The sequence below is a fragment of the Myotis davidii genome, unplaced genomic scaffold (assembly GCF_000327345.1).
Source record: "Myotis davidii unplaced genomic scaffold, ASM32734v1 scaffold77, whole genome shotgun sequence".
Classification (NCBI taxonomy): Eukaryota; Metazoa; Chordata; class Mammalia; order Chiroptera; family Vespertilionidae; genus Myotis; species Myotis davidii.
The window spans coordinates 6,299,890-6,327,677 of record NW_006289713.1 but is presented as its reverse complement, the minus strand read 5'-3'; the positions used below and the strand labels follow the sequence as shown (position 1 = coordinate 6,327,677).

The following is a 27,788-nucleotide window of genomic DNA, read 5'->3' as shown; positions in this document are numbered from 1 at the left end:
GAGCCGCCGCCGCCTGTCCCCGGCATGGAGGACCATGAGGGGGGTGGGCAGGCCCTGGCCTCCGCTGCGGAGGTCGGTGGGCCCTTAGGGAGGGCCGGAGCCGGAGGACTGGGCACAGCTCAGGCACCGGAAGACGTGGGGGGACAGATGGGAAGTTTCCGGAGGGTCTCTGTCCCCCCTGCAGGGCTCGCTGGGGACTTAACGAAGGCGGCCAGACAGCTGGGCCTGCAGCTCAAAGACCTGCCGCCTGGCCAGGCCGTGGCCTTGCTCACACAGTACGCGGCCAACCTGGGAGTGTCCCTGATCTTCCGAGAGGACCAGACGGCAGGTGAGGCCCGGCGGCCTGGGAGGGCAGCAGGTCCCAGGGCAACTCCAGACGAAGCAAGGGGAACCCTGAGGCGGGGCCTGAGCCTGGGACCTGAGACAGAACCCGGATCTCCCTCCTCCACCCCCGTCCTACCCTCTCCACCTTCCACCCCCCACCTTCACACAGGGCTGTGAGCAGCATGGTGCTAGGACCACCAGCTACATTGGAGATGATTTGAATATGCTGTTCCCTATAACACTGACACCTCATTTTTAATAACGATTGTTGCCAGACTTGTTTACTACTGTGCTGGCTGCTGTGTGCTGGTTTTCTGATGCCAGCCTTCCTTCTGCATCTCCCAGCTGCATTCCTGATGCCCTTTTAAAGTAGGTGAACCTGAGGGTAGTGAGCAGTGCTGAGAGGGGGTTCTCTTTTATAACAGCAGTCCTTTTGGGAAACAGCGAAGCAGCAAGTACCAGCGGCTGCCGTGAACTGACATGAGTTTATGCCCTTTAACCAAGTGATCCCAGTTCTAGGATTTTCATGTCTCTTTTGTGTCATAAGTAACACCTGAAACGATAGTGTTTGCTAGTTGAAACTTTCCAACGTAGAAGAGAATGAGAGCCATGTGTCTGCGGAAAGGCAGCGGGTGCTCTGTGCTCAGGGCCATCATCCTGAGAGCAGCGCGGCCCTGGATTTGGGTCCTGGCACACAGCCTGCCCTTTGTAAAACGGGGTCTTACAGGCTTACTTCAGAGGGGCTGGTGAGCATGCTCTGTGTGATGATAGCCCAGCACACAAAGGCACGCAGGAGTCGCAGCCTGTCTCCTGGGTGGCCACCCAGGGTGTCTGATGTCAGAGCTGCGGCTCAGGTGGGGTAGAGGTTGTGGCCCCCCCAGAAAGGGCCCCGGATAGACATGAACTGCAGGGCACCACTTCACAGCCGCCTCCTTCCCTAGACCCCTGCTTCCCCTTCTCTGTGTGTGCGGAACTGGATGGGGTGGCCTGCCCCGTGGGCATTGCCAACAGCAAGAAGGAAGCCAAGCAGCAGGCGGCTCTCTCTGCCCTCAACTACATCCAGAGCCAGCTGGAGGGCCCAGGTAAGGGGTCAAGTAACCGGGCGACGGAGCCCCACCTGGGGGTGGGGGCTGAAACCCTGTGCACATGCGCGTGTGTGTGGGTAGGCTGGGTTGCTGCGGAGGCCGTCTGGGCATTAGGACCAGGCCAGTAGGGATCTGGGGAGGGGCATGTGAACTGATCCTTGCACTAATGTCCTTTGAAGCCTGCCCATCCTGGGGGCAGGGCCTGCTAGAGGGGCAGCCAGGAATTGGTTTCAGGAAGATGACCCCACCCAACAATGGAACCTCTTGGCTTCCTGAGGGACAAAGGAGAAGAGGGCGGACCCCGGCACCCATGGCGACCCATCCCCTTGTCTCTCTTCCAGAGTCCCCAAAGGCCCCCAGCAAGCCTTCACCACCCAGCGACCTGAGTGTAGGTAGGTGGGCCCCTGTTGACCTGACCCCTGTGGTGAGGGGAGAGGCACGGCCTGTGGGGCCCCCACCTCTGCCCTCTCCCTCATGTGCAGAGAACATCCTGACCCACGAGCAGCGCTGCGCAGCTGTGGTCAGCGCAGGCTTTGACCGCCTGGTGAATGAGACCTCACCATACTGGGCCTGTAAGGGGACTGTGGCTGCTGTCATCCTCGAGAAAGGTAGGGGTTGCCCTGCCACCCCCCGCTCCCCGCCACCTCAGGCCCCATGGGCTCTTGCCTTGGACTGTCTCTGCTTTTTCCTTGCAGAGGTCCCGGGGGCCAGGAGCCATACCAAGGAGATCTACAAGCTGGTGGCACTGGGCACGGGCAGCAGCAGCTGCGCTGGCTGGTTGGAGTTCTCAGGCCGGCAGCTCCACGACTGCCATGGCCTGGTCATCGCCCGCCGGGCCCTGCTGAGGTGAAGGGTGGGCCAGGGGGACCCCCGGCGGTGGCCCCAGTCAGGAGCGGCATCTCCCAGCTGCGCCTTTACCTGTCTCTTCCAGATTCTTGTATCGGCAGCTCTTGCTGGCAACAAAGGGTGGTCCCAAGGGCAGGGAGCAGTCTGTGCTGACCCCCCAGCCTGGGCCTGGGTTCCCCTTTGTCCTCAAGCCCCGGATCTTCATACACTTCTACATCAGCAATACCCCCAAGGGAGCTGCTCACGACATCTAGTATGTGGAGCCCCCGTGAGGTCCCTTGGGGTAATGGGTTGGGAAGGGCAGTGTTGGGTGGGGTCAGAAGAGTGGTCCTGACTCTGGTGTCCAATGTCCTATTTCCTTCCCCTGCCTCTGCAGCCTCCCCCCACCGCCAGCGCCGCCCCCAGGGTCCTTTGAGAGCGGCCTGCTGCACAGCGCCCCCTTCCGCCTGCAGGCCCACATCCGAGGGGAGCTGAAGCCTGTGTGCTACATGTCCTCCACGGTCCGGGACACCCATGTGGGCTGCCTCTCAGCCAGCGACAAGCTGTCACGCTGGACCATGCTGGGGGTGGGTGGCGCCCTGTTGGCCCACTTCCTGCCTCCCCTCTATGCCACCAGCCTAGTCCTGGGTGAGGACCCTGAGGGGCCTGAGGGTGGAAGGTGGGCTCTGGGAGGGCTGTGGGAGAGGGTGGTGACTCAGACCTTGTCTGTGCCTTCTGCTTCCACAGCTGACCCCTGCCATGACCCCCCCACTCTGAGCAGTGCCATCCATACCCGGCCAAACCTGGACAGGGTCTCGGGGTCATGCCTGCCACCTCCCTACACCCGTTCCATGCTACACCTGTTTGCGGGCCCCCCTGTGGCTCCTTTGAACCCCACCTCCAACACCTGCCATGACCTGAGCCTCAACTGGAGCCTGGGGGACCCCGATGTCGAGGTGGTGGATGTGACTACCGGACGTGTGAAAGCTGAGTGAGAAGGGCCTGTGGGGGGATGAAGAGGCCTGGTGGGGAGGGATCCCCGTCCCCCTGCCGTGGGATAAGAGCACACATCTAGTTACAGGTTGGGTTCTAATCCCAGCGCAGCCTCTTACAGCAGTGTGACCACGCGGGGCTTCTGTCACCCACCGCGTGCCACCCCCTGACACCCTTGAGATTGTCATCACATGAACGATAGTGTGAGGGCCACGGTGCAGACCTGCTAGTTCAGCCCATCATTTCCCTCCTCTGACCTCACGTCCTTTCTCTGCACCTGCAGTGCTGCCCGCGGGCCTCCCTCCCGCCTCTGCAAGGCAGCCTTTCTCCGGGCCTTCCGCCAGGCTGCCCAAGCTCTCGGCAAGTCCCACCTCCTGGCCTTGAAGACCTATGAAGAGGCTAAGGTCTGCTCCTTCCCTTCCCTCCAGCCCTCTTCTCCTGCACCCCCAGCAAGCACCCTCTCTGCACCCCTCTCATCTCCCACCTAGGCTGGGCCCTACCAGGAAGCGCGCCGGCAGCTGTCCCTCCTCCTGGAACAGCAGGGCCTGGGGGCTTGGCCCTCGAAGCCATTGGTGGGCAAATTCAGGAATTGAAGCAGACTTCCGGTGGCGAGGTCCTGAGCTGAGCTGGACACCACTGGAGGAATGCTATGTCTGGGGGAGGGGGGTGGTTTTGGGAGAATGGTGGGTGCACAGTGTGAAGTTGGGATGGGAGGGAGGGGCCTGCCTGGTATGGCGGAGTGATGGGGACGGCTGCAGATTTGGGCTTGAATAAAGAAGCTCTTTCTTGAATAAAGAAGCTGTTTCTGGTCCTCCCGTGTGTTGTTGGCTGTTTTGGCAGGAGGGGTAGCCTGAGGTCCTTTTATTTGTGAAGAGAGAAGCCCATGGGAGCCCCTCCTCACAGAACTGCTTTTTCTCTGCACCAGCCGTGGCTTGGGGAGGCTGAGGCTGTGCCGTGTTGGTCCAGACTGTTGGCAGAGGTGTGGGAGCGTATCTTCCTCAGGTGTGATGGAGGCTGCCCCGCCCTCCCTTTCCCAGGGCTCCGCCTGGGACAAGTGGCAGAGAAGGGCGGTGTCTACTCTTGGGTCCCCCTGCGTCTGGTGGAGCCAGCCTCCTGGGTGTGAGCACCCGTGTTGAAGGGTGCCTGCATGGTGTGGGCATTAGTCCCCAGTCAGGAGTGGGGGCGGGGCCCTGGGCAGAGAGCAGCCCCAGTCCCTGCCCTTAAGGTCCCCTGGGTTTCTGCAAGTAGGTAGGGCCTGGAGCCCTGCGGTGTCCTGGAGTGAAGAGTGTCCCCCAATTCGTGTTTACTTGAAACCGGTATAAGTGAGCTGACTTAGAAACAAGGTTTTTGCAGGTGTGGTTAGCTAAGATGAGGTCATACTGGATTAGGGTGGGCCCTGAATCCAATGACGGGGGCCCTTAGAAGAGGAGGCCCACAGACACACGGACGGCCATGTGAAGAGGGAGGCAGAGATGGAAGTGGTGCTGTTAAAAGCCAAGGAATGCCTGGAGACTCAGGAAGCGGGGGCTGAGGCATGGAAAGGCTTTTCCTCAGCACCAGGTGTAACCAGCCCTTCCAGCACTTTGACTTCAGACTTCTGGCCTCCAGAGCTGTGGGAAAACAAATGTCTTGTTTGAAGGCACCCAGATTGAGGTACCCAGATTGTATGGCCGCTATGGGAAGCGAAGCCTCCCACCAACTCTGCACGGTATCTGCATTTCACAGGTGAGGAAACCACGGGCCAGGTGGGGCTGCAGTTCCCACGCAGGCATCTACTTCCAGCCCTCAGTCCCAGTCACTGCTGCACCGCTGCTGGGTTTGCTTCTGTGACCTTGGACAAAACTCCCAGCCTCTTGTGTAAAACGAGAACTGGACGCTGGTTCCTAAAGTTGCCTCCTAGCCTTGATGTCTCACTTTTGCTCTTTCCTGACCAGAGGTGGGAGATGCAGAGGGGGAGGAAGTGGCTGGTGGGAGGGCACGCGAGGGGAGTCCATGCCGAGGAGCAAGACGGGTGTTGGGGAGTGTGCGTGTGCAAAGGCCTGGAGGGGGAGCAGAGGGAGGGAAGTTTGAACCAGAAGGGAGGGTCTCAAAAGCCAGGTGAGCACTGATGTGCTGTTTGAGCAAACAGCTATTTACTATTTACTGTTTAAAACAACTTCTAAGGCCAGCCTTGAAATGATGTTTCTTGTGGTTATGTTTTTGGGGATGGAGAGGATTTTTAAAACTCCCAAGCCTATTGATTAGCTCATTTATTACACATTATTTTCCCCAGGAGATCATTTAAGTTGATTTACTTTTTGTGCTGCAAGGGTGACTACCACCAAATCTAGAAACATAACAGCCATTCAAACTGCACTTTTATGCAATGAGCCTTTTGATATTCATTAATCACATAATCACTGGGTAAACAAGTTTTTCAAAATGACATAAACTCTGCTGTGTTCTGCCAAGGAAGTTATATTTGTCCCCACTTTGCATAAATCTGCCCGTCCGTTCCTTTCCTCCCCAGACAGTCCCCATTACACAAAATTCGCTCAGTTCCCTTGACTCAGCTTATTTCCTCCTGCGGAGTGATGAGGAGCACTGCTTTTGACGTGGAGAGTCTGTTCGCGTCTCCTTGGCCCGATCCCCTCTGGGTGAAGTGTTGCCAACACTGGCATATTTAAATCAAGAGGAGATGCAACCTGGCTGGGCACGACTCAAATGCTGCTTCCTCCAGGGAGCCTGTGCCAACACTCCCCTGTCTTGTTCCCTGCAGCTCTGAGCCCTGGCGATCTCTCCTGGACCCCGGGCACCTGCTGCACCATGCAGTCCCTCACCCTCTGCATCTCCCCCCTCTGGTCAGGAAAGAGGAAAAGTGAGACATTTGCAAAGTGCCAGAGTAAATATCTCCAGCTTGAAGTCCTTAACAGCCTCTGTTGCATGACTCTGCTCTTCCATTGTAGCCCAAAAGCTCCATAGGCAATATCCGCATGAATGGGCCTGGCTGTGTTTCAGGAAAACTTCCCTTACAACACAGGCTCCAGGCTGGATGTGGCTCACTAGCCCTGCCTTCGGGCTTTGAGTATTCCTTGAGTCTGTATGCAACTTGCGGGAGGGAGAGCGTAGAGGATCGTGCAGGGGGTGTTTCCACAATCCCAGACCAGAACTTCGGCCCTGCCTCCCCTACCTGCAGGGAGACTGGAAGAGGACCCACACGCTGGCAAATCCATTGCAACCTCAGAAGCCTGTTCAAATTCGGCTTCCACGTATGGTTACTCCCACGCTGCCCTCTTCCTCCTAGGACTTACCTGTTTATTTCCTTCTTGGCTTATTTGTGGTCTGCCTTCGTATCTCCCTCCTCCCATCCCCCTCACAGCAAAGGTGAGTGATGACCGTCGCACATTCTCCACGTGACATCTAGAGCAGGCTGCCAGGGGCTGCCTCAGCCAAGGTAGTTAGCATCTGTCTTGCTAACTACTGTCTCCCTGAGCTAGAACAAGGCTGGCACATGGCAGGCACTTAAGAAATACTGCCCCAGAGCCCAACAGCTGCCCCTCCTGACTTCGGACTTGGCGGTGGCACTGGGATAGGAGGCCCCTGACCCTTGACCCCTGCCACCCCTCATTCGGGGGATCCTCTCACCTCCTCCCACATCCCAAGGTCAGTCCAGCAGGCCTTGCAATTAGACCTGCCCCAATACACCAGAGAGGCCACAGCATCACTTCTTAATATTGTTTAATGTTCTCTTGGTGTCAGGGGTGGGGGTGGGGGGGGCGGTCCAGCAGATTAGTTAGGCAGGTGCCTGGTGAAACTGAACTTTTCAGGGGATCTTATTCCAAGCTGGTCATTGGCAAAGTACCAGGCAAGCCTTCAGAACAGCAAAATTGGCTAATTTTAGCTCAGGGCGCCCAAATTTGTTCCCTTTTCCTCGGCTCCATCCCCCTTACAGCAAAGGTGAATGACAGTCACACATTCTCCATGTGACGTTAGGGCAGGCTGCACTGAGGCAGGGCCCGGCTCTGTGCAGCCTCAGCCAAGGTTGCTTCAGACAACTGAGGAGCCACAGGGCCCGTGAGACAGCCTGCGGTGTCCTTGGTTTCATTCTCTTTTTAACCGACATTGTGTTCCTGGAGGTGCCCCTTGGGTAGGTGTCAAATGCTGGATGAGTCCTGGCTTTGCCACCCCTGGCTGTGTGACTTGCCACATTAAGTCCCTTCCTTGGCCCTCTGTGTCCACAGCAGCAAAATGGGCAGATTGGGTCTGGTGACCCTAACGGTACGTTTAGCTGCTCTAAGAATCGATGAGGCAGGCATTCCGGAGCTGGCAGGGTCGCCTCCTGGTGGCAGGTGGAAAGAGGTCACCTGCTCTGAGTCTCAGGGACTAGCTCACCTATGAGGCAGACACTCTGTTCTCACAGAGGCAGCCCGAGGTGACCTGCGCACACCTGGCCTTCAGTCAGGTTCTGTCTGGCCTGCACAGGAGCAGAAGTTAATTGTGTTTCTTATTTGAATACCAGCTCTCCCTCCCTTTCTCGCTCTCCACTCCCTGCCAGAATCTCCTGGGGTTACCTCCTAAATAAAGGGCTCATCTGTCGTTGGAGAAAGCATGGTGTCCCCGGTTGTGATACCCAGAGAGGGACACAACCTCACGAATGCAGCGCCTGTCCGGGAATGCGTAGCCTCGATCCAAGCACGAGGAGACATGGAGCAGTTCTATACAAAGGAGGGTGACTATGCGTCCAAAAGCTCAACGTCATCGACGTCAAAGGAAGGCTGGGGATGGGTTTAGATCACAGGAGACTAAAGAGACAGGACAAGTAAATGCAATATCCGACCCTACGCTGGACCCTGTCCTGCGGGGAAAGGCTAGCGAGGATATTATTAGATAAGCTGACACAATTGGAACAGACGGTAAATTAGATTAAACTATTGCATCCAAGTTAAATGTGCTGACGTGTATGACAGCACATGTTTTACAAGAGAATCTCCTTAGGATCGGGCTTTCCTGGGCTCTCCGTCTTATAACGAAAGGCCTGGTTGACTTCAGAGCTTCCTATCCTTTCATTTTGAGGGGGAATCATGCATTCCTTTGAGAATCAATGAAATCTCTGGACACTGCACTTTGAAACAACGTAACATACACATTCTTTGTTGCGGGCCATCTCCAGAGGTCACAGAACCTCACGGGAACTCTCAGCTAAGAAGCCTGGGGCGGGTGGTCTGCGGATAGGCCTTCAGTTACCATGTCCTAACGTTCTGAAAGCAAAGGGCATGATGCAGTCAACTTACTCTCACATGGTCCGGAAGAGCATGCCCTGCATGTATAATAAAAAATATAGAGCGAGCAAATGATAAAGCAAATGAGGCAAGATGTGTATTCAAGTGTTCTATGTACTATTTTTGTTCTTGCAACATTTGTGTGTGTGTGATTTTAACATCTTTTTCCAAATAAGATGTTAAAAAATCACTTGCTTGCCTGGCCAGTGTGGGTCCATGGCTGAATGTCAAGTTATGAACGAGGTCACAGTTCAATTCCTTGTCAGGGCACATGCCCGGGTTGCAGGTTGGATCCCCGTAGGGGGCGTGCAGGAGGCAGCCCATCAATGATTCTCTCTCATCATTGATGTTTCTGTCTCTCTCTCCTTCTCCCTTCCTCTCTGAAATCAGTAAAAATATTTTTAAAAAATCATTTGCCTGGTGCCTAAATATCATTCAATAAGTGGTGCCCATTATTAGCATTTCAATACGAGGACAAGGAAGCAGGGAGTTAAATGCTGGTGAGAAGGGCAGGCAGCTGGAGCAGGAACAGCCATGTGGCCAGATGCTGAGGGGCATGGGGTCAGGGTGGGGTGAGGAGCTCTGGTGGGGTGGGTAGCAACGTGGCAGGCAGCTGTTTTACAGAGATGCCAGTGAGCTATTTAAAGTACAACAACTCACTGATTTTTGCTAAGGGAGCAATTCTATGGACAGTCAGTGGCCATGGTCTGTTTTTCCTGACCTTTCTCCTTGTTCTTACCTGTCCCTCCAAGGTATAAAATGTTGCAATGAACTGTACTTCCCAGAATCATAGACTGTCCATGCTGAGAGGGCCTTTAACCACCATCTCATCCATCCTTTTCATGGGATCAATTTCCAGGCCCACCGTTATACAATGAAGGAAGGGTGAGAGTTGGGACCCAAGATATCCCAAGACAACCCTATCTACCCTGCTCAGGAAAGCATGGCGGAGTGTTGTTACAATCTTGTCTTGACTATTTTCTTTGAGGGTTTGGGTACGGTGTCATAGGAGCCTCAGAGCTGCAGCATGATATACTACAAAGAGTATCCCACTGGGAACCAGGTCGCGAGCTGCAGTTTGCTGACCACGGGCCTAACTAAATGAACTGGCTAGGTGGCCTCGGGCAGGTGGCTTTTTCTCTCTGAGCCTTGGTCTCTCCATCTTAAAATGCAAGAGGTGATCTACTTAAGAACTTTTTTATTCTTTTTGTGAGATCATGGATTCCTTTGAGGATCTGACTAAATCAATGGACCCTATTTCAAAGCTGTGCACTTTGAAATGCACAATCTCCAGAGGTCCACGGATCCTCTCATGGAAACTCTCTGCTCAGAATGTCTTCTGACAGGCCTTCCAGTTACCAATTTCTCAAGTCCCTAAAGCCGTCAAGATAGAGTCAGTGGGTAGAGCCCCTCTTGCATTGCATTGAAGAATTAACCCATCCATTCCCAAGTCACTCTTTAGGCTCAACTCTGGCCAGAGAGATGTTGAAAAAACATTTTAAAGTTATGTCTTAGAGATGTAGCAATGCAACATGAAAATGGCTTGAAGTAAAGGCCATCTGCTCTTTGCCTACAGCTGGCAAATTTCTCCCTTTGGTTACAGTCACACCCATTGGCCTCAGATAAAAGAAGCCCTTCTGGGAATCACAAGACTCCTTCCAGCCAATAGGGGTAAAGAGACTGCCTAGCAACTCGCTTGTCATCCCTACGACATCCAATCAGCATGAAGGAAAGTCTGCTCCATGAGGCTAGACTAGAGCCCCCCCAGAACATTACTGGGAGAAAAAACAGACCATTTAATTAAGCCCCACATATAGGCAATTGATTCCAATTTTCCACTTATAATTTAGTAAATATGTCCACTGGGTGAGCACTAAGAAACTATAGAACCTCGTAATGTTGGTGATGAGCTCACCTATTTTTCTTTCAGTCCCTGCACATTTTTGTTAAGATACCTCGTACGAAAAAAAAAAAATGCCTGCTATGTAGCACAGAGGAAAATGGAGTTGCCTGGTGGAAGCCAGTCCCAGTGACAGGCAGAGCTGGAGCGAGAAGTAGCCAAGTCACTCATGGGAGGTGGCATTGAGATCTCTCCCAGGTGTGCTTTGCTGGGAAACAACAGATGAGATGCCAGGATTTTCATCACCGTGTACCATGAATAACTCACAGGAGGTGGGCCCTCTCATCTCACCTGAATTACTCAATTGTTCTCTGTTCCAAACTGGTTTTCCCACATCTCATCCGATCATCATCACTCACTCCTGCAGTCCACTCACATCACTTCTTCCTTCTGCATTTCCAACATCTCCTTTTCATTTACCCAAACTTCCAAATCCCCCGCACAGCACCCGCAGCCCACTCCACCTTCCCAGCTTTGTCTCCCAAACATCCCCCCAAACTCAACCCTTCCTGTGTCTCTGTGAAGAAGCTCCGTGAGCCCAATGCTCAGAATTCATTGCTCTTTCCTTTCTGGTCTCACTCAGTGTGCACTCCTTTTATCTCGAGTGACTTGGTCCTACATCTGCCTCCTAACTGCATGTAAAGGGCCAAATTTGTTAGTGAATGAATGGATAAATAAATAGATACATTTAAATATAAGCCGAGGATGCCTGTCCTCTGGCATCAAAGGCTTGGTCCAGGGGGCCGGCGAGGGGCAGATCCTAAGGCTGCCCTTGTTTCCACGCCGTGTCTCTGGTGGCTTAGCAGAGGGTGGAAAGCCTAGGTCCCCACAGTGCTGGAGGGACCAGCAGCAGGAACAGGCCTCTCAAGGGACAATGCAGAGCCCCACAAGAGTTTGCCTTCAAGGCCAAGGACTGGATAGTTGGAGAATGTCCCACCAGAAGTCCAGTTGGCCGAGGAGGTTCTGCTGAGCTGACAAGTGGGACTCCTGCCCAGGTCCTGGCAACTCAGGAAGGATGGCCGGCTGCAGCCACGGTGCCATTTAACACAGAGAACGCAGAAAGGCCAGTCTGTCCTCCTGGATAAGAGCTTCCAGAGCCGGGGGAAGGTGGCTACACCAGGAAACCATTGGTAGCCGTGAGCAGAAGAACTGTTTGCAGTGACTGGACCCTCCACTCCAGTTCCTGTTGCTGGGGTGGCCAGGAGAGAGGGTCTTTGGGGATGGATGGACGGGACTCTTAGGCTCAGTTCACAGGAGTCTGGACCCCAGCGTGGGATGCTGGAGACTGCTGGGAAGGAAATGAGAATGGAGACGGACTTACCCTAGCAACACTGAATGTGCTGAGGGAGGGGCAGGGAGAGGAGAAAAGACAAGAAACCTGGATAAGGTCAGCCTGGATCGTGGTGGTCAGGAGGCTCAGGAATCACAACCACCCCAATTTTGGCCCTGAGCCCCTCTTAGCTTCAGGAGCTGCCCCCAAGCTCCGGAAACGTACCACCATATGGTCGATGGCGGCTGTTCTCCAGCCCATGTCAGCCGAGGCCCATGGAACGAAGTCCTGGATTGAGGTCCTGGCCTGTTCATGGGGGTTTGAGCTAAATGTATTTGATGGGGGAGGCGGGTCCCTCCAGGATCAGGTCGTCCACATCACGCAGGAGCTCGCGCTCACTGGCTGTGGCGGCATTTTGCAGGTGGCGGAGGCGGGCCTGGAGCTGCTCTTGCTCCTTCTTGAGCTCCAGGTAGGAGTGCGAGAAGGTGTGGAAGATGGACGTGGCTGGGAAGGCCATGATGAGGATCCCACTCAGGATGCTGCTGAGGGCCACCACCTGGCCGGGCACGCTGCGCGGGACCATGTCTCCGTAGCCCACCGTCGTCATGGAGATGATGGCCCACCAGTAGGAGGCCGGGATGCTGGTGAACTCCAGGACCCGCCCGGACTCGTTCTCGGCCACGTAGACCAGAGGGGAGAAGAGGGTGATGGCCACGCAGAGGAAGAGGAGGAGCAGGCCAAACTCGCGCGTGCAGCGGCGCACGGTGAGGCCCAGCGTCTGCAGCCCCAGCGAGTGGCGCGCCAGGCGCATCACGTAGAGGATGCGCAGCGCCCGCAGCACGCGCAGCAGCAGCCCCACCTTCTCCAGGTAGAAGCTCCCGCCAGGCCGCTCATCGTCCTCCTGGGGCTCCTCGGACACCACCAGGGACACGTAGTAGGGCGACAGGGCCAGGATGTCGATGATGTTCAAGGGCCCTTGGAAGAACCGGCACTTGTTGCGGGCCTGGACGAAGCGCAGGCAGAACTCCAGGGAAAACCACGCCACACAGATGGTCTCCACGATGAAGATGTAGTAGCACTTCTGCGAGCACTCACCCTGGAGAGGCGACAGAACTCAGGGCAGAGCGCGCGGCAAGGGCCCGGGAAATGGGGGAAGTGACCATGCCGAAGGGCGACGCCATATGTCCATATGGCAGCAATAGCCATAGAGGTATATGGAATATTGATATAGATACCGATTCCACATATAGATTTTACATATTAAATATACTCTATATAGTCTATATGTACTATATACTCTCTCTTTATTCTTTGTTGTTGTTGTTAATTCTCACCCAAAGGTTTTCCACTGCTTTTTAGAGAGAGTGGAAGAGAGAGGGAAAGACAGAGAGAAATGTCAATGTGAGGGAAACACATTGATTGGTTACCTCCTAAACGAGCCCCGACCAGGGCCTGGGCCAGGAGGAGCCTGCAACTGAGGTGCATGCCCTTGACTGGAATCGAACCCAGGAGACTTCAGTCCGCAGGTCGATGCTCTATCCACTGAGCCAAACCAGCTAGGACTTTATATAGTATCTGTTTATCTCAGTTGAGCTGTGCTGTAGATTCTTAGTTGTCCACCAAAGCCCCCCTTTTACACAGTTGTCAAGTTGTGGCTGGGTGTGTGGCTGCTCAGCTGGATCAGAGACTATCTTTCCAAGCCCCCTTGCAGCTAGGTGTTGCCAAAGAACTAAGCCCCCACCTGTGGAGTGTGAACAGAAGTGAGGCATGCCACCTCTGGTTCCCGAACTTAAGATGTTGGTGTGAATTCCTGCACATGCTTTCTGCCTGTGAGCCAGGACAACCCATTTGGCCCTGCCACCCAGCTTGGAACCAGTAGATTAGACCAATGCCCCAGGAAGGATGGAGCACCAGGGCTGGTAAAAAAAATCCCGGTCTCCGAATGAGAACTGCCCACTCACCTTGATCCCTCTCTGTGAGAGAAATCAATTTCTATTTTATTTAAAGCCATTCTATCTTGGGGCCTCTTTGTTATAGCAGCCAACCTTCACTTTCCCTGTATAAGCCCCTCTTGTGCACCAGGCATGTGCGCAGTGCTGTCACTTAAGCCCCACAGCGATGCTGTGAGCAGGCAGCACAACCTCATTTTATGGCCCAGGACATGGTTCTGAGCAGGGAAATGACTCACTTACATAGTAGATGTCTCTCAGCCCCTACACTCTATTTTGTAACTCTTTTGCCTGCCATCCCTCATTCACTCATCCAACAATAATGTCTAAAGGGTTCACCTTGTGCCAGGCGCTGAGCTAGTCTCTGGGTGGGGTAAAGTACTAGGGAAGCAGATGTTGTTTCTGGGGGGTTGGGGCTATGGGGCAGAGAGTGCTCCTGCATCCCTAGAATGGCCCTGGTAACATGGATTGCAGCTGTTCACACAATTGTCTAGGACAGTGGTCGGCAAACTCATTAGTCAACAGAGCCAAATATCAACAGTACAATGATTGAAATTTCTTTTGAGAGCCAAATTTTCTAAACTTAAACTATATAGGTAGGTACATTGTTATTAACTTAATTAGGGTACTCCTAAGGCTTAGGAAGAGCCACACTCAAGGGGCCAAAGAGCCGCATGTGGCTCAGGAGCCGCAGTTTGCCGACCATGGGTCTAGATCCCAGCTAGGTGGGGACTGTTGTGGATTCATTGCTGTGCCATTTACACTCCCTACCTTTGGCTTCTAACAGAGTCCCACCAGCCCTTCTGCTACTCAAAGTGTGGTCCTCCAACCAGAAGCATCCCCTCCCCTGGGAGCTCGTTAGAAACACAGAATCTTGGGCCCGTCCCCATTCCTGAGGAGTCAGAATCTGCATTTTAACAAGACCCCGAAGTGATTTGTATGCACATTAAATTTGGTCCTGCGCAGTGGTTCCTAACCTGGGCTGCAGAGCAGAATACCTGGGGAGCTTTGAAAAGAATCCTGAGGTCTGGGCTGGGACCTCAGAGATTCTGTAATTGGTCTAGGTTCGAGCCTGAGCAGTAGAATTTTCCAGTAGCCCCACAGACGATTCTAATGTGAAGCCAGAGTTGAGAACCTGACTCTAAATTATATATATTTCTGATGGATGAGTAAATGAATGACAAAGCCAGCTGCCTGAATGAAAAGCAAAATGTTGACAACCACAGTTTTCTTTGGATTAAAAAGCTCTGAAGTGGAAAAAGAAATTACTTCCAGTGCCTGGGCCCACAGAACACTAAATTGAACTGTCCTTTATGTCTGGCCACTGGAGAAAGAAAAACAGGCTGGTCTGATCCGATCTTTGTCTGCCTGTCCAAGGCTCGGCAACTTTCTCTTGACTTGTGTCTGGTCTACTGAAGGGGTGGGAGGTGGTGGGAATGCTGTTGAGGGTGTGGGATCCAGAGTGTCTGTGACCAGGTTCAAATCCCTCACTTCCGCTTACTCCGGCGTGTCATTTAGTCCCTCTGGACTTGCAGTTCTCTGCCCCAGAAGTTGTGATAAATGGAAATGAAGCGTGTAAAGCAGGTAGCAGGCTGTGGCACCTGCAGACACACGATACTATCTTTGTGAGATGAGTGACTGGGCGCAGAGATAGCCTGCCTGGTCAGTTGAAGGTAACCATTCCTCCTCCCGTTGCTGGATTCTGCGGGAACCTGAGGACATTCTCTACCATATTGGCAGGTCTTTGCCATGACTGCCCAGTTTCTTTAGGATCCTGGAGGGCACAGGAGTTGAGGATCCTGATTCATTAATCCTGCTACAAATTTGCTGTGTGACCAAACAGCAGTCACTGCCCCTCTCTGTGCTCCAGTTTCCAATGAAGAGGTTGGAACAGAATCCGTACTTATCAAAGCTGAATTAGAACGTCCTGCATCAGAATCCCCCAGGGTGCGTGTTACGAATGCAGGTTCTTAGGGCCCCATCACCAAAGCAAAGCCCTGGGTTGGGGCCCAGGAATCTGAATTTGGGCAAAACCCGCTGTTGACTCAGCGGCACCTGGATGTTTTTCAGACTCTGGGCCAGATTCTCCCTACAAGGCCTCTCCTGTCGCTGACAGTCTGGGATTTTTCCTTCTGGCTTAAGAGCCCGCGGCAGCTGGCAAGAACTAAGTGTTCCAGGCCAGCGACCCAAAGCTCAGGCAGGTGACTCTGAGAAGGCTCCGTGGGTCCTCTCTCTGCCCCCCGTGCTGGCGTTTGGCTATTCAGGGCACGCACCAGCCACTTCCTCCCTGCGGCCTGGCCCTGCCGTGCTGGCCACCTCCCCCACTGCAGCAAGCGCTCGCTCTGCCCAGTCACCCCCTGCATTGCGCGCTGCTCCGCATCCTTAAACCAACCTCCCAGCCCTGGTCCCAGAGTAACGCCCGGTTAGCAGCCAGCGGAGGGGCAGCAGGGATTTGTGGGGCTCCAGCTCAGGAAATTATTCCCAGGCTGGTCAATATTTGAAGAAAAATAGACAGAAAGGGGAAAAAAAAGTTACTTTTTCTCTCTGAGGAAGTTTCCATTGTGGGTGTTTGTGTGTGTGTGTTTACAATAAATATTTAATTGAGTTTTAGAAAGGGAGGGAGAGGGAGGGAGAGAGAAACATTGATGTGAGAGCAAAACATCCATCAGCTGCCTCTGGGGATTGGGCCCGAAACCCAGGCATATGCCCTGACCAGGAATGGAACGGGCAACCTTTCAGTGTATGGGACGACACCCAACCAACTGAGCCACACCGGCCAGGTCTCTGGTTATCTTTCGGAGGTGAGGCGAGCAACTCATCCTGGATTGCCCAGAACTTTCTGGATTTGAGCGCGGAAAATCCCATGTCACCAGAACCCCCTCAGTCTTGGGCAAACCAAAATGGGTGGTCACCCTCTTGGAGGGTCTTGCCACCAGCAGGAGTGAGGTGTGCTCCGAAGGAGAACGTGAGTGAAGGAGAACGTGCGTCAGCCTGAGAAGGCTGGAGGTGTGAGCGATGCAACCACGGGGGCGAATCTCACAGACAGGATGTAGGGCAAGACAAGCCAGAGGTATATCTCCATTTATGTGAAGTTCAAGGACAGGCAAAGCTCATCTAGGGTGGGCAACATCACCCAAACAGTAGCTGCCTCTGGGTGGGTAGCGATTGACTGTGAAGGAACATGAGAGAATTTTTTGGGGGTGATGGGGCCATTCAATTGTTAAGCTGTACAGCTAAATACATTGTGCTTTTTAATGCATATACATTTTACTTATAAAACTGTAAAATAATAACATGAATGATAGTAAGCAACTGGGAGTAGGAAGGGGATGGAGAGAAAGAGAACAAGAGTGGAGATGTGCTGCTGGTCAGTGTGGCTCAGTGGTTGAACATCAACTTATGAACCAGGAGGTCAGTTAGATTCCCAGTCAGGGCATATGCCCAGGTTGCAGGCACGGTCCCCAGTAGGGGGCGTGCAGAGGCAGCCCATCAATGATTCTCTGTCATCATCGATGTTTCCCCCTTTCCCTCTCCCTTCCTCTCTCTGAAATCAATAAAAACATTTTTAAAAAAACAGAATGGCAGATGTGGACAATTGTGGAAGCTGAGTATGGATACTTGGGTGCATTATATTATCCTGTTTACTTTGCAAACGCCTAAAATTTCCCATCATGAAAAGTTTTAAAAACCCCAAACTGGGTCAGAAATCAAAACTACAATGAGACACTTATCACTCCACACTCGGTAGGATGGCTAGGATTCTAAAGACAAAATGTAACAAGTATTGGAGAGGATGGAGAAAGTAGAACCCCAAACATTGCTGGTGGGAATGTAAATTGGTACGGCTGCTGCGGAAAACAGACCGGTGGTTCCTCAAAAGGTTAAGCATGCATTTGCTCTCTGGCCCAGCCATTCCACTCCTAGGTATATACTGGGAGGAACTGAAAAGAGGCATCCACACCAAAACTTGAACCTGAACATCCATAGCAGCATTATTCATAACAACCGCAAAGTGGAAACAACCTAAAGGCCCATCAACGAAAGAATGAATAAACAACATTTGGGGTAATCCATGCAACGGAATATTATTCAGCCATAAAAAAGGACGAGGTGCTGATCATGCTTTAACTTGGAGGAACCTTGAAACCCTCCTGCTCAGTGTAAGAAGCCAGACACAAAAGGCCAGATATTGGTTGTACGGTTCTGTTCATAGGAAATGTCCAGAAAAGGCAAATCCATGGAGACAGAAAGCATGTTCGTGGTTGCCGGGGCCTGGGGGGTGGGAGGGCAGGGAATAGCTGGTTGCCTGCAGAGTTCCCTTTTGGGATGATGAAAATGTCCTGAAATGAGATAGTGGCGATGATTGCACAACGGTATATACTAAAACCCACTGATTGCACTTGAAAGGGATGACTATTATAGGATGTGAATTTAACTTAATAAAAAAGAAACCAGGGTCAGTCCTGGGTGAGGAGGCAGTAGGCAGGGGTCCCTCGGCCTTGCCCCGATTTCTTGGCTCCAGAGCCGAGCTGCGCTGAAGGACTCCGGGGTCAGAGGGTGGGCAGGGCTTTCTGAGGGCAAAGCCACTGTCCCAGAGGCCCATCTGGGCAGGCTGCCCGGCAGACTGCCACAGGATCAGTGAGGGCCGGTTCTAGAAGTTCCATCTGGGAGGGACACAGCTGAATTCTTGACCTTGTAGCTTTCCCCTCGCCCTCTGCCTCTCACAGCGAAGCCTGCCAGCTCCCCTGGGGAGCATGGCCGATTTAGGCAGTTCCCACTTCCTCTCTAGCTCAGTGCTGGTCCCACAGCTCCATCCACAGCTCAGACCTCCCTCCCTCCTGCCCGTGATCACCGCCCCCCTTTCGCCTCTGGCCCCTGGGCCTCAAGTCTGGGCTGATTCCTCGGACACTTTTCCGGGCCTGGCTGTGCTGATTCATTCCTCTCCCTGGCTTCCCCCTTCCTCTTTGCCATCTCTTGCCTCCTTTACAAGCCTTCCAGAACACTCTTCTTACTCTCCCTTTGCCTCGAGCCAAAACCCCCCTCCCCAGGTCCTCCCCATCCCCTGTATTCCCTCCTCCCAGCTGCCCCCACTCCCCAGCGCTGGGGAGGGGCTCTGGGAGTGCGTGGAGCTAAGCAGATGGGGCCTGGGGACTGGGCACCGAGGGGAGAGCATGACTAGGCGGGAGCAGCAGCGTGAACTACAGACTCAGGGAAGGTGGGCCCCGTCCAGGAAATGGAGACACTCAATGGGGAGCAGACAGAGAGCAGCAGTGGCTATGGAGCTGGGAAGGAGAAGCGGGCTCCAGCGCGAGGCTTTTTATTAAAAGGCGGGAGGTAGGCATTGCAGCCCCAAAGTTGAGCTGCACCCACAGGAGGGCGGCACTGGCCATATTCCCAATAGAACTGGCAGGCATCGCTGTGAGAGACAGAGGGTGACGGGGAGGCTCCAAGGTCAAGAACTGGGCCCAGAATTCCTCCCAGAAGGAACCTTTAGAACCGGCCCTCGCTGACCCTGCAGCAGTCTCGCAGCTGCCCTTGGGAACGTGGCCAGATTCGGCCACTTCTCACTCCTCTTCAGCTCAGTGCTGGTCCCACAGCTCCACCAGCAGCTCAGGCCTCCCTCCCTCCCACCTTCTGCCTGTGATTCCTCCCACCCGTGCCTCTGGGCAGTCTGCTGCAGGTTCACTGGGTCCCCCGTAGTTCCACCTGGCCTTTTAAAACATCTCTGTGCCTCCTTCTCCAGCCCTGCACCTTAGCAAGAGGCCTGAGCCACAGCACAGGATGTGAGGGCCAGTGAGAAGCAGAGCCCCCCCTGGCCCCACCCTAAGCCCCACCTGGGATCTGGGACGCAGGGCACTGAGCACAGCTGCAATCCGTTGTTTTGCACCAAGCAAACCTCAGGGACAGGAGCGGAATCCAAGGTGGGAGGAGAAATGAGCAAAGGCTGCCAGGCAGGTAGAGAGAGCAGGTTTGTGCCTGTCACCACTGCGTCCCCAGCACACTGTGTCCCCAGCACAGAGTAGGCCCTCAGGGAAGATCTACGATTGCATGAAGGATGGCAACGCGGGCACTGGAAACAGAAGATATTTGAGCCAACTGGCCGCTGACTTTGCCGCCACCCTTTGGGCTCCGTGGAGCTGGGAGAGAAGTTGATGAGCAAAGCAGATGAGCAGGGGGAAGGGGTGTGAGCTGAGTCCCAAACGGTGGGCAAAAACAGTGGGGTTCGCTCTGTGCCAGCACATGATAAATAGGATAGTCCAATCTTACCACCACCCTCTAAGTCAGTGGTTCTCAACCTTCCTAATGCCGCGACCCTTTAATACAGTTCCTCATGTTTTGGTGACCCCCAACCATAACATTATTTTCATTGCTACTTCATAACTGTCATTTTGCTACTGTTATGAATCGTCATGTAAATATCTGATATGCCGGATATATTTTCATTGTTACAGATTGAACATAATTAAAGCATAGTGATTAATCACAAAAACAATATGTAATTATATATGTGTTTTCCGATGGTCTTAGGCGACCCCTGTGAAAGAGTCGTTCGAACCCCAAAGGGGTCGCGACCCACAGGTTGAGAACCGCTGCTCTAAGTAGCTGTTACCGTTATCCACTCTGATAGGTGAGGAAACAGAGGGACTCATCCAAGGGCAGAGCCAGGGTGCGGCCGAGCTGCGATGTGAACCCAGGACTAGCAACACAGAGACCCAGCTCCTCTCTGTCTGCAGCTGTTGGGATGTCTCAGAAACAGCCAAGAGGAAGAAAGAGGTGGAGAGAGGAGGAACGAGTGTTCGGCTGCAGCTGACAGTGACCTTCAGCTCCCCCAGAGGGAGGGAAAGTGCTCTGACCAGCAGACCTGCCCGGCGGCGAGGGTTGAGGCCATGTGGAAGGGCACTCAGTGAATGGCAGAGTTGACCGTCTTTGCAGAGGTCATGGGCAGAGGGAAGGAAAGAACTTGGGAAGCTGCAGCATTCATCGCCAAATGGAAGGATAAGCAAACCGTGACGTAACAGTGAAGTATTACTCAGCTACAAAAAGGAGTGAGGTACTGACATGCTAAGTGAATGAAGCCAGAGAAAAAAGGCCACAAATGACATGATTCTGTGTAAATGAAATGTCTAGAATAGGGAAATCCATGGAGACAGAAAGCAGATTAGTGGGTGCCAAGGGCTGGGGTGTGGTGGGGGTGGGGTAGAGGGCTGGGGACTACAGGCAGAGCGGCCCAGCATTGGAAGCCGGTTTTAGAGCCAAGTGGAGGTGATGCAAGTCCAGTTCTGCCACATACTGTGACCTTAAGAAAGTGACCAAACTTCCCTGAGCCTCAGTTTCCTCACCTGTAAAATGGGGGCAGCCAAGTATCCACTTTCCAAAGCTGCCGCAAGGACTCAGTTTGTTCTGTCAAATGCCAGCCTCATGAGGGGTGACTAAGAAGCGTCATTCTTTCATCCCGTCAGAGATGAGCTCCCGGGGGAACCCAGCAAGGTCTGAATGCTTCCAGAGGTGCTTAGGCACTTGGCTTGGTCCTTTCCGTCTATACTGCCTCCTCCCTCCTCCATTTGCAATTTGGGGCACAGACCTTTTACCCCAACTGCTCAGTTGGCTCTAAGGCAGCGGTTCTCAACCTGTGGGTCGCGACCCCTTTGGCGGTCGAACGACCCTTTCACAGGGATCGCCTAAGACCCTCCTTCATATCAGATATTTACATTATGACTCAGAACAGTAGCAACATTACAGTTCTGAAGCAGCAATGAAAATAATTGTATGGTTGGGTCACAACATGAGGAACTGTATTTAAAGGGCCAGAAGGTTGAGAACCACTGCTCTAAGGGATGTTGCTGGGAGAAGTTAGAAGAGAAGGGAAAAGGAAGACTGCTTTCTTCGGGTGTCTCTAACTCTCCCAGCGTTATACTTGTCAAGTCTGATGGGGCGGTTCTGTGGGTCATCGCCAGGGGGCATTCATTCATCTGAGTGGGCGGTACTGGGGCCCCTGGGAGCCACTGGGGGCCCGTGTCTCCCCGCACAGCCTGTCCCCAAGAGCGGCCTGCCAGCATGGCCAGCACCGGCAGTCGGTTCACTGAATTGCTGCGTTCAGACTGACATCCCTGAGAGCGGCCCCTCCCAGCCTCTCCTGGGGCAGCACCCAGAAAGGTGGCTCCCAAGGTGACACCCTCTGACCGGGAGCAGAAATGGCAGCCCGATCGCTCCGCGCGGGCTTGGGGCTGCCTGGTTCTGCGGCCTCTCGCCCACCTCTCATTTGATTTTCCGAGTTTCCATTAAACTCAGCTTGGGTTCATAGCCTGGGTAATTTTCAAAGCAGCAGGCTTTGAAAAGACCTTGTCCCCCTGCACTGTCTAAATCCGGGCCCCTGGCACCCCTAAGAGGAACAGGCTGGTGAGAATCCTGGGCCCCTCCTCAGCTACTGGGATCAAGGGCACCCTCTGGGAATGGGGGACAAAGGCCAGTTATCTTGTCCTAATTTTCTCACTGCAGTGCTCACGTGTAAATATTTCTGCGAACGGGCAGGATCTTAAATCACATGATATCGTGCTGAAGAATGAAAAAGTGCCGACGATTGGGAGGAGGGGGAGCTGTTAGAAAGTCGAGCATTTTGGTTGGTTTTCTTTGTGACTAAACATTATAAGTTGGATAAGAACATTTTATTAAACAAATAATTGCTGAGAGCCTACTCTGTGTGAGGGACCGGCTAGTTCTCCATCGAAGTCCTGTCTATCGGGAAAGTTCTCTGATCCTACCATATTGCCATGGAATATATCTTTAAGGGAAGGGAACTTACACCGACTAACAATAGTTATGAGTCATATATAGGCTGCACTGTCCATGTATGTGTTTCCTTTATGGTCTCCCTCCATCTACTATCATGTAAGCTCTATAAGTTAGGGTGATGGGGAGCCATGGAGGAGTATAGAGCTGGGCGGGAGCAACATTTTAAATTAGGAATCAACCCAGGTCTCAGTTTGAAGCTCTCCAATACCTTCCCAACAACATGTTAGATTCTCATCTCATTTCTCAGACCATCTGACCCCCTGGGGGGCTTGGAATCCCCATAGCTCTTGGAAAGAGAGTGCAGGAGTAGGCAAGAACATTGTTTTGCTCTGGCCTCCTGGGGCAGACACAAAAGTTAGCTCGTCTCCCAGTTCCCCACTCAGTAAGAATGACTGAGACCTGGCATAGTGCATGGCACAGACTAGCTGCTCAGTAAATCCATGAGAGCCGTGAATGTGTAAAACTTCACAGAAAGGTTACCCATTTTACAGAGAAGGAACCTGAGGCTGAGAGAAATGAAGCAGTTTGCTAGTGATCACAGAGTCAGGAGCCGTGAGAACAGGGTGGCTTTGTAGGGCCGCCTCATGACTTCGTGGCCCAAGGTACTTTGGTCTTCGTGGGGCCTCTTCCTCCAAAAAATACATTAAAGATTCTCCTTTATAACCGCGCTGGTCTAAAAATGAATATGTCCATGATAATATTCATTTCCCCCTTATTTTCAGAGACATTAAGAAGCTTTCACGAGCCCTTTGTCTCGTGGGCCCCTGGGCACGGTGCCTGAAGGAGAAACGGACCCCGCTCAGAAGCCACTCACCTTGTCTTCCTCGGCCCTCATGTCGGGCATGGTGCTGACACACAGGCTGACCGCTGTGGTGGCCACGAAGAGGATGGACAGACAAGCAAAGACCTTCCCGGGCAGCCCCGACTGCGGGTTCTCCACCATCTCCCGCAGCCAGTTCATGCAGAGCCCGCAGCGCGAGGTGTCCACGGCCGGGCCGCACGCCTCCTGCTCGCGCTGCAGGGACTCCTCCCTGCGCAGCTCAGCCAGCTCCTCCAGCTTCTTCAGCAGCTTCCGCAGGCAGCACTTCTCCAGGTGCTCCTCCTCGATGCCCCAGTAGGTCAGCTCCTCCTGGAAGGACAGCACACACATCTCCCGCAGGAGGGCCAGCTTGCCGGCCGCCAGGAAGCTCACGATCATCCCGAAGGCGCTGGGGCTCCTGTCGAAGAAGAACTCCTGGTTGTCCTCGTCGTAGTCGTCGCAGAGCTCCGCGATCTCCTCCTGGTTCCGGCAGAACTTGAGCTTGCTCAGGCGGCTCAGGGGAAACTCGTCCAGCGTGCTCCAGGGGAGCACGTACCTCCTGCCCCCCACGTTCACCAGGATCTCCTTCTTCAGGTCGGCCGTCGGGGAGGCGTCCAGCGCGCCCACCTTCCGGGCCCTGCGGTAGTAAAGGCCCTTGATGGACGGCGGCTCCACGGAGCCAGGCAAGAGCTGACTCAAAGGGCTGCAGGAGCTGGAGTGATGGTGTTGGGGCTGCAGGCCCCTGACTCTGGAAGTGATGGGCATCGCTGTAGATGTCCTGGCACCCAGAGGGGCAAGAACAAAAAAGCGAGAGATATCAGTCAGGAGGCAGAGCCCTAGTTGTTACAGACATTTTCTCATGCTTACTTTCCTGCCATGGTGTCTGCATTTCTCATTCTTTTCATCTTCCATCTAACACAGATGTATTGGGTTCACTTGGGATCTTCCAGTGAACAAAAGGAGACAATGCCATCCCTTCCTGGGGAAGCGTATATTTATCTCTCAGAAAAATCTCCCTGGAAGACACATTACACGGACGGGGACTTGAGGAGCTGGGTCCTGAGCTGGACAAGTCAGAACTGTGCCACTTCTAGGCTGTGTGGTCCCGGGCAGGTACCTTAACCTCTCTGATCTTAGCACCGTTCATTCCATGACAAAACTTGTATCAACCTTGCAAGGTACAGTGGGTAAAAATAGAGCTGAAGTGTGTAAGCGGTTCTCAAGTTCACTGCCAGGTTCTGACCCCTTATGGACTGCCACCACAGGTGGACTACTCAGGTACTCTAAGGCCTTGGCTCCCTCCCTGCAGCCAGGGGAGTTTGAGTGCCTACCTCAGGGGGCACGATGAGGGTTACATGCGGTAATATACAGGAAGTGTATATTAAGAACAGTTCTAGATGCTTCTGACAAGCCAGGCACCTTGCACATGCTTCCCTATATGAACTTATCTCAACAACCCCATGAGGTCAACATTAATGTTTCCATTTTACATATGAAGAAACAGAGGCACAGAGGGTATGGGAGAAGAAATGTGACCACAATTAACGTGGCATCTGACTCTCAGAAGCTCTACAATGTCACCTTGTCCCTCTCGTCTGCCTTCTCCTGTGGAGGCCTGTACACTCCCTGATGGTGCTCCTCCATGTATGTTGGGTGCTTGTCTCAGCTACTCTTGTTGGGTGACCTTGAGCCAGTGACTACCCCTCTCTGGGCCTCGGTCTTGTCATCTGCAAAATGAGGGGGCCCCTAATGCGCTCTCCACTTCAGACCTACGTGGGGCACCTGATTTAGAACAGAGTTTTAGATTTAGCCCACACCTTTGTAAAATCACCCCCACCATTGTGATTCTCAGCATCCTGCAACCATTCCCTATGCGTTTCATTGCATCTATAGCCTTACATTCCAAGATGCACTCCAATCAAGAGAAACACTCGGCCGCTGAATGGAAATAAAAGTTCCTCTCCATTTCAGAGCCAGTTGGATGCCGGCAGGCAGCGAAGAGTTGAATCACAGCCTATGCACTTCACACGTGCTCCCCACACCACATGAGGTTACTCTGCATGCATTACTTCCTTTACAACGTATGGCCAGAGGAAGATGGGCAGCCTGCAGAGAGAAGAGCATTCTGAAACCCGGGGAGCCCTTCCCAAGCGTTTTCCTTTTCCTGTTGCAAAAACCAGGACCCAGAGAACTGAGGTGACTCACCCAAGGTCACACGACGAATCCAAACCCAACCCAGGACTCTGTCTCTCAACCAGGCGCTCTTTCTAGAACTCCCCAAAACTGCACTGTCTGCATTCACGGCACAACCCCAACTTTGCAATCCACTGCCCCCCCCAAAGCAGCCGGCACAGAGCGCTCCTTCCAGAGCAGGGGAAAGGTGGTCACTCGAGCAGCACTTTGGCCAAGGAAGTTTCAATGTCCCATCAACGCCCACCCCTGCAGCAAACAATAACTTCTTCCCCCAAAGTTTAACTCACCCTCCTGTCTCAGGGAGCCGGCTCCCAGCTGTTTCTCTGTCCAGCAAGAGGAGCCCATGTCTTGATGTCCCGGGAAGGGTGGAAATGAAGGGAAAGAAGAGAAAATCCCAAACACGGCAGTTTCTGGCAGAGTTAGTTTCCAACCTTCTTTCCTTGTCTCTTCCAGAAACCCGAAGTCCGTTCATTCTGCATCTCTCTCTCCAGCAGCTGCAGAACAACCCTGGGGGCGTGGGGTGGGGGTTTTAAGAGGACACAGAAGCCCCTCTCCCCAGGAGAGGTAAAAGTCTGAGGGGTTCATGCTGTGGGGGAGCTGGTCCAGCTGTCCTGCTTCAGCTGCGGGCTCTGCACTCCGGGTCCCACCGGACAGCCAGTGTGGTCCTGCAAGGGGCGGGGTGGAGAATGGGAAGGGCTTAGAATAATCTCTCCATCAGCCAGGCAGCAGGCTGGAGCAGCAGCAGCCGCTGCTCTGCCAACCGCCTGGAAAGCTAGGAGAGCTGTCCTCCCTCCCCTCCAAGGAGGAGCGTAACTCGGAGGGAGCAGAGGACAACTTGGGGCCGAGGCATCTCCATGATGGGCAGGTGCTCAGCTAGAAGCTGCAGGGGGAACTTTTTGCTGCTTTGACCCAGCCCAGGTCTGGGACAGGTTCAGAGGAGCCCAACCTCCCACCGCTGGGAGTTCAGGAGGATGTGCGATGGGCCGGGAAGAGGTATGAGCCTGGAACCACATACGCCTGTATCCCTGGCTCCAATGTGAATGGCTGAGTGACCTTGGGCAGGTGACTTAATGCCTCTGAGCCTCATTTTCTTGTTTGCAAAAAGTATGAGAATGAGAGGGGTTGGGGGAGGGTCGCCGCAGAAGCACAGAGCAGGCCCCTCTGTGAGTTCGGCGGGTGTGGTCGTGGTGAGGAGGAAGAGGAATGGTTTCTAGGGTCTGAGTCCTAGCCTCAGCTCTGCACCACTTTGCTGTGTGTCCTTGGTCAGTCACTGTGCTTTTCTGGGCCTCAGTTTTCTCACTGGTCAAGTGAGGACAGTCAAAGAAGTGACGGATGAAATTGCAAAACCATCTTCTCATGTAGGTGCTCAATGTACATTGGCTCTTCTTAATTTTCTTAAGAGGTTCTGAGGCTCAGACTCTTGGCTTCCAAAGGTAAGTTATCATGATTAGCTTTGCTTTGCTGACAGGGTCTGGAGGCCTAGGGAAAAGGCCTGCTCAAGGTCACCTTGCTGGTTGGAATCTGTACTTAAAGAGACTTTGAGTTCTGATGCAAGGATCTGGGAGGACATTCTGAGCTTGAGCCTTCCACAGCCTCCTGGAGAGGGTAACAGGAGCTGCCGGCCTCAGTGGGCAACCTGTGACCTGGGCTATGGGGACAAATCCACACGCGATCAGAGAAGCTGATCCAATGGAGGTGGTCTTGGGCAGAGGTTCCTTGAAACCTGAGGGTTCTGCAACAATCCTATCTGATAAAGAAGGAATATGCTAATTGACCCTCACACTGTTGCAAAGATGGCAGCACCCACAGCCAATAAGGGGGAAATATGCTAATTGACTGTCACACCCTCAAAGAAGGCGGTACCCACAGCCATGAGATGGCAGTGCCCAGTCCCCTCAGCCCCACTTGCTGCCCAGGGCCGCCCAAGGCTCAGGTAACCAGGGCCGGCCAAGGCTTGCGCTGTCAGTGATGGCAGCAGTAGAAGTGTGATGGGGGTGTCGCCTTCCCCTGATCGCCAGGTCGTCTCCCGCCCCTGAGGGCTCCCAGACTATGAAAGGAGGCAGGCCGGGCCCAGGGACGCCCCTCCAGTGCATGAATTTTCATGCATCGGGCCTCTAGTGATTGAAGAACTGGAATGGAGGATGACAAAAGGGAGGACACAGGGATGAGACTCCCTGCCTCACTATGTCGGCTCTATGGGGGTGTCGCCTTCCCCTGATCGCCAGGTCGTCTCCCGCCCCTGAGGGCTCCCAGACTATGAAAGGAGGCAGGCCGGGCCCAGGGACGCCCCTCCAGTGCATGAATTTTCATGCATTGGGCCTCTAGTGATTGAAGAACTGGAACGGAGGATGACAAAAGGGAGGACACAGGAATGAGACTCCCTGCCTCACTATGTTGGCTCC

The 27,788-nt window shown here is 53.6% G+C and overlaps 2 protein-coding genes across 2 annotated transcripts in view; one reads left to right on the top strand and one right to left on the bottom strand.

The window, feature by feature from the left end:
• The window catches only part of ADAD2 (adenosine deaminase domain containing 2), a 9,665-nt gene extending 5,845 nt beyond the window's left edge, over window positions 1-3,820 (top strand). The window contains exons 2-11 of the mRNA XM_006762291.1: window positions 89-328; window positions 1,266-1,406; window positions 1,751-1,801; window positions 1,892-2,017; window positions 2,105-2,255; window positions 2,341-2,508; window positions 2,632-2,882; window positions 2,982-3,225; window positions 3,511-3,631; window positions 3,716-3,820. Coding sequence (XP_006762354.1) covers window positions 89-328; window positions 1,266-1,406; window positions 1,751-1,801; window positions 1,892-2,017; window positions 2,105-2,255; window positions 2,341-2,508; window positions 2,632-2,882; window positions 2,982-3,225; window positions 3,511-3,631; window positions 3,716-3,820 — 1,598 coding nt within the window. The remainder of the gene's footprint in view (window positions 1-88; window positions 329-1,265; window positions 1,407-1,750; window positions 1,802-1,891; window positions 2,018-2,104; window positions 2,256-2,340; window positions 2,509-2,631; window positions 2,883-2,981; window positions 3,226-3,510; window positions 3,632-3,715) is intronic.
• Window positions 3,821-9,582: 5,762 nt separating this feature from the next.
• Window positions 9,583-26,188, bottom strand: KCNG4 (potassium voltage-gated channel modifier subfamily G member 4). Its single transcript, XM_006762241.2, has 4 exons — window positions 25,674-26,188; window positions 25,093-25,299; window positions 23,209-23,971; window positions 9,583-12,751 (listed from the first exon to the last, which is right to left on the bottom strand). Coding segments are annotated over exons 2-4 (1,536 nt in total). The 5' UTR covers window positions 25,095-25,299; window positions 25,674-26,188; the 3' UTR covers window positions 9,583-11,980.
• Between the last annotated feature and the right edge of the window lie 1,600 nt (window positions 26,189-27,788).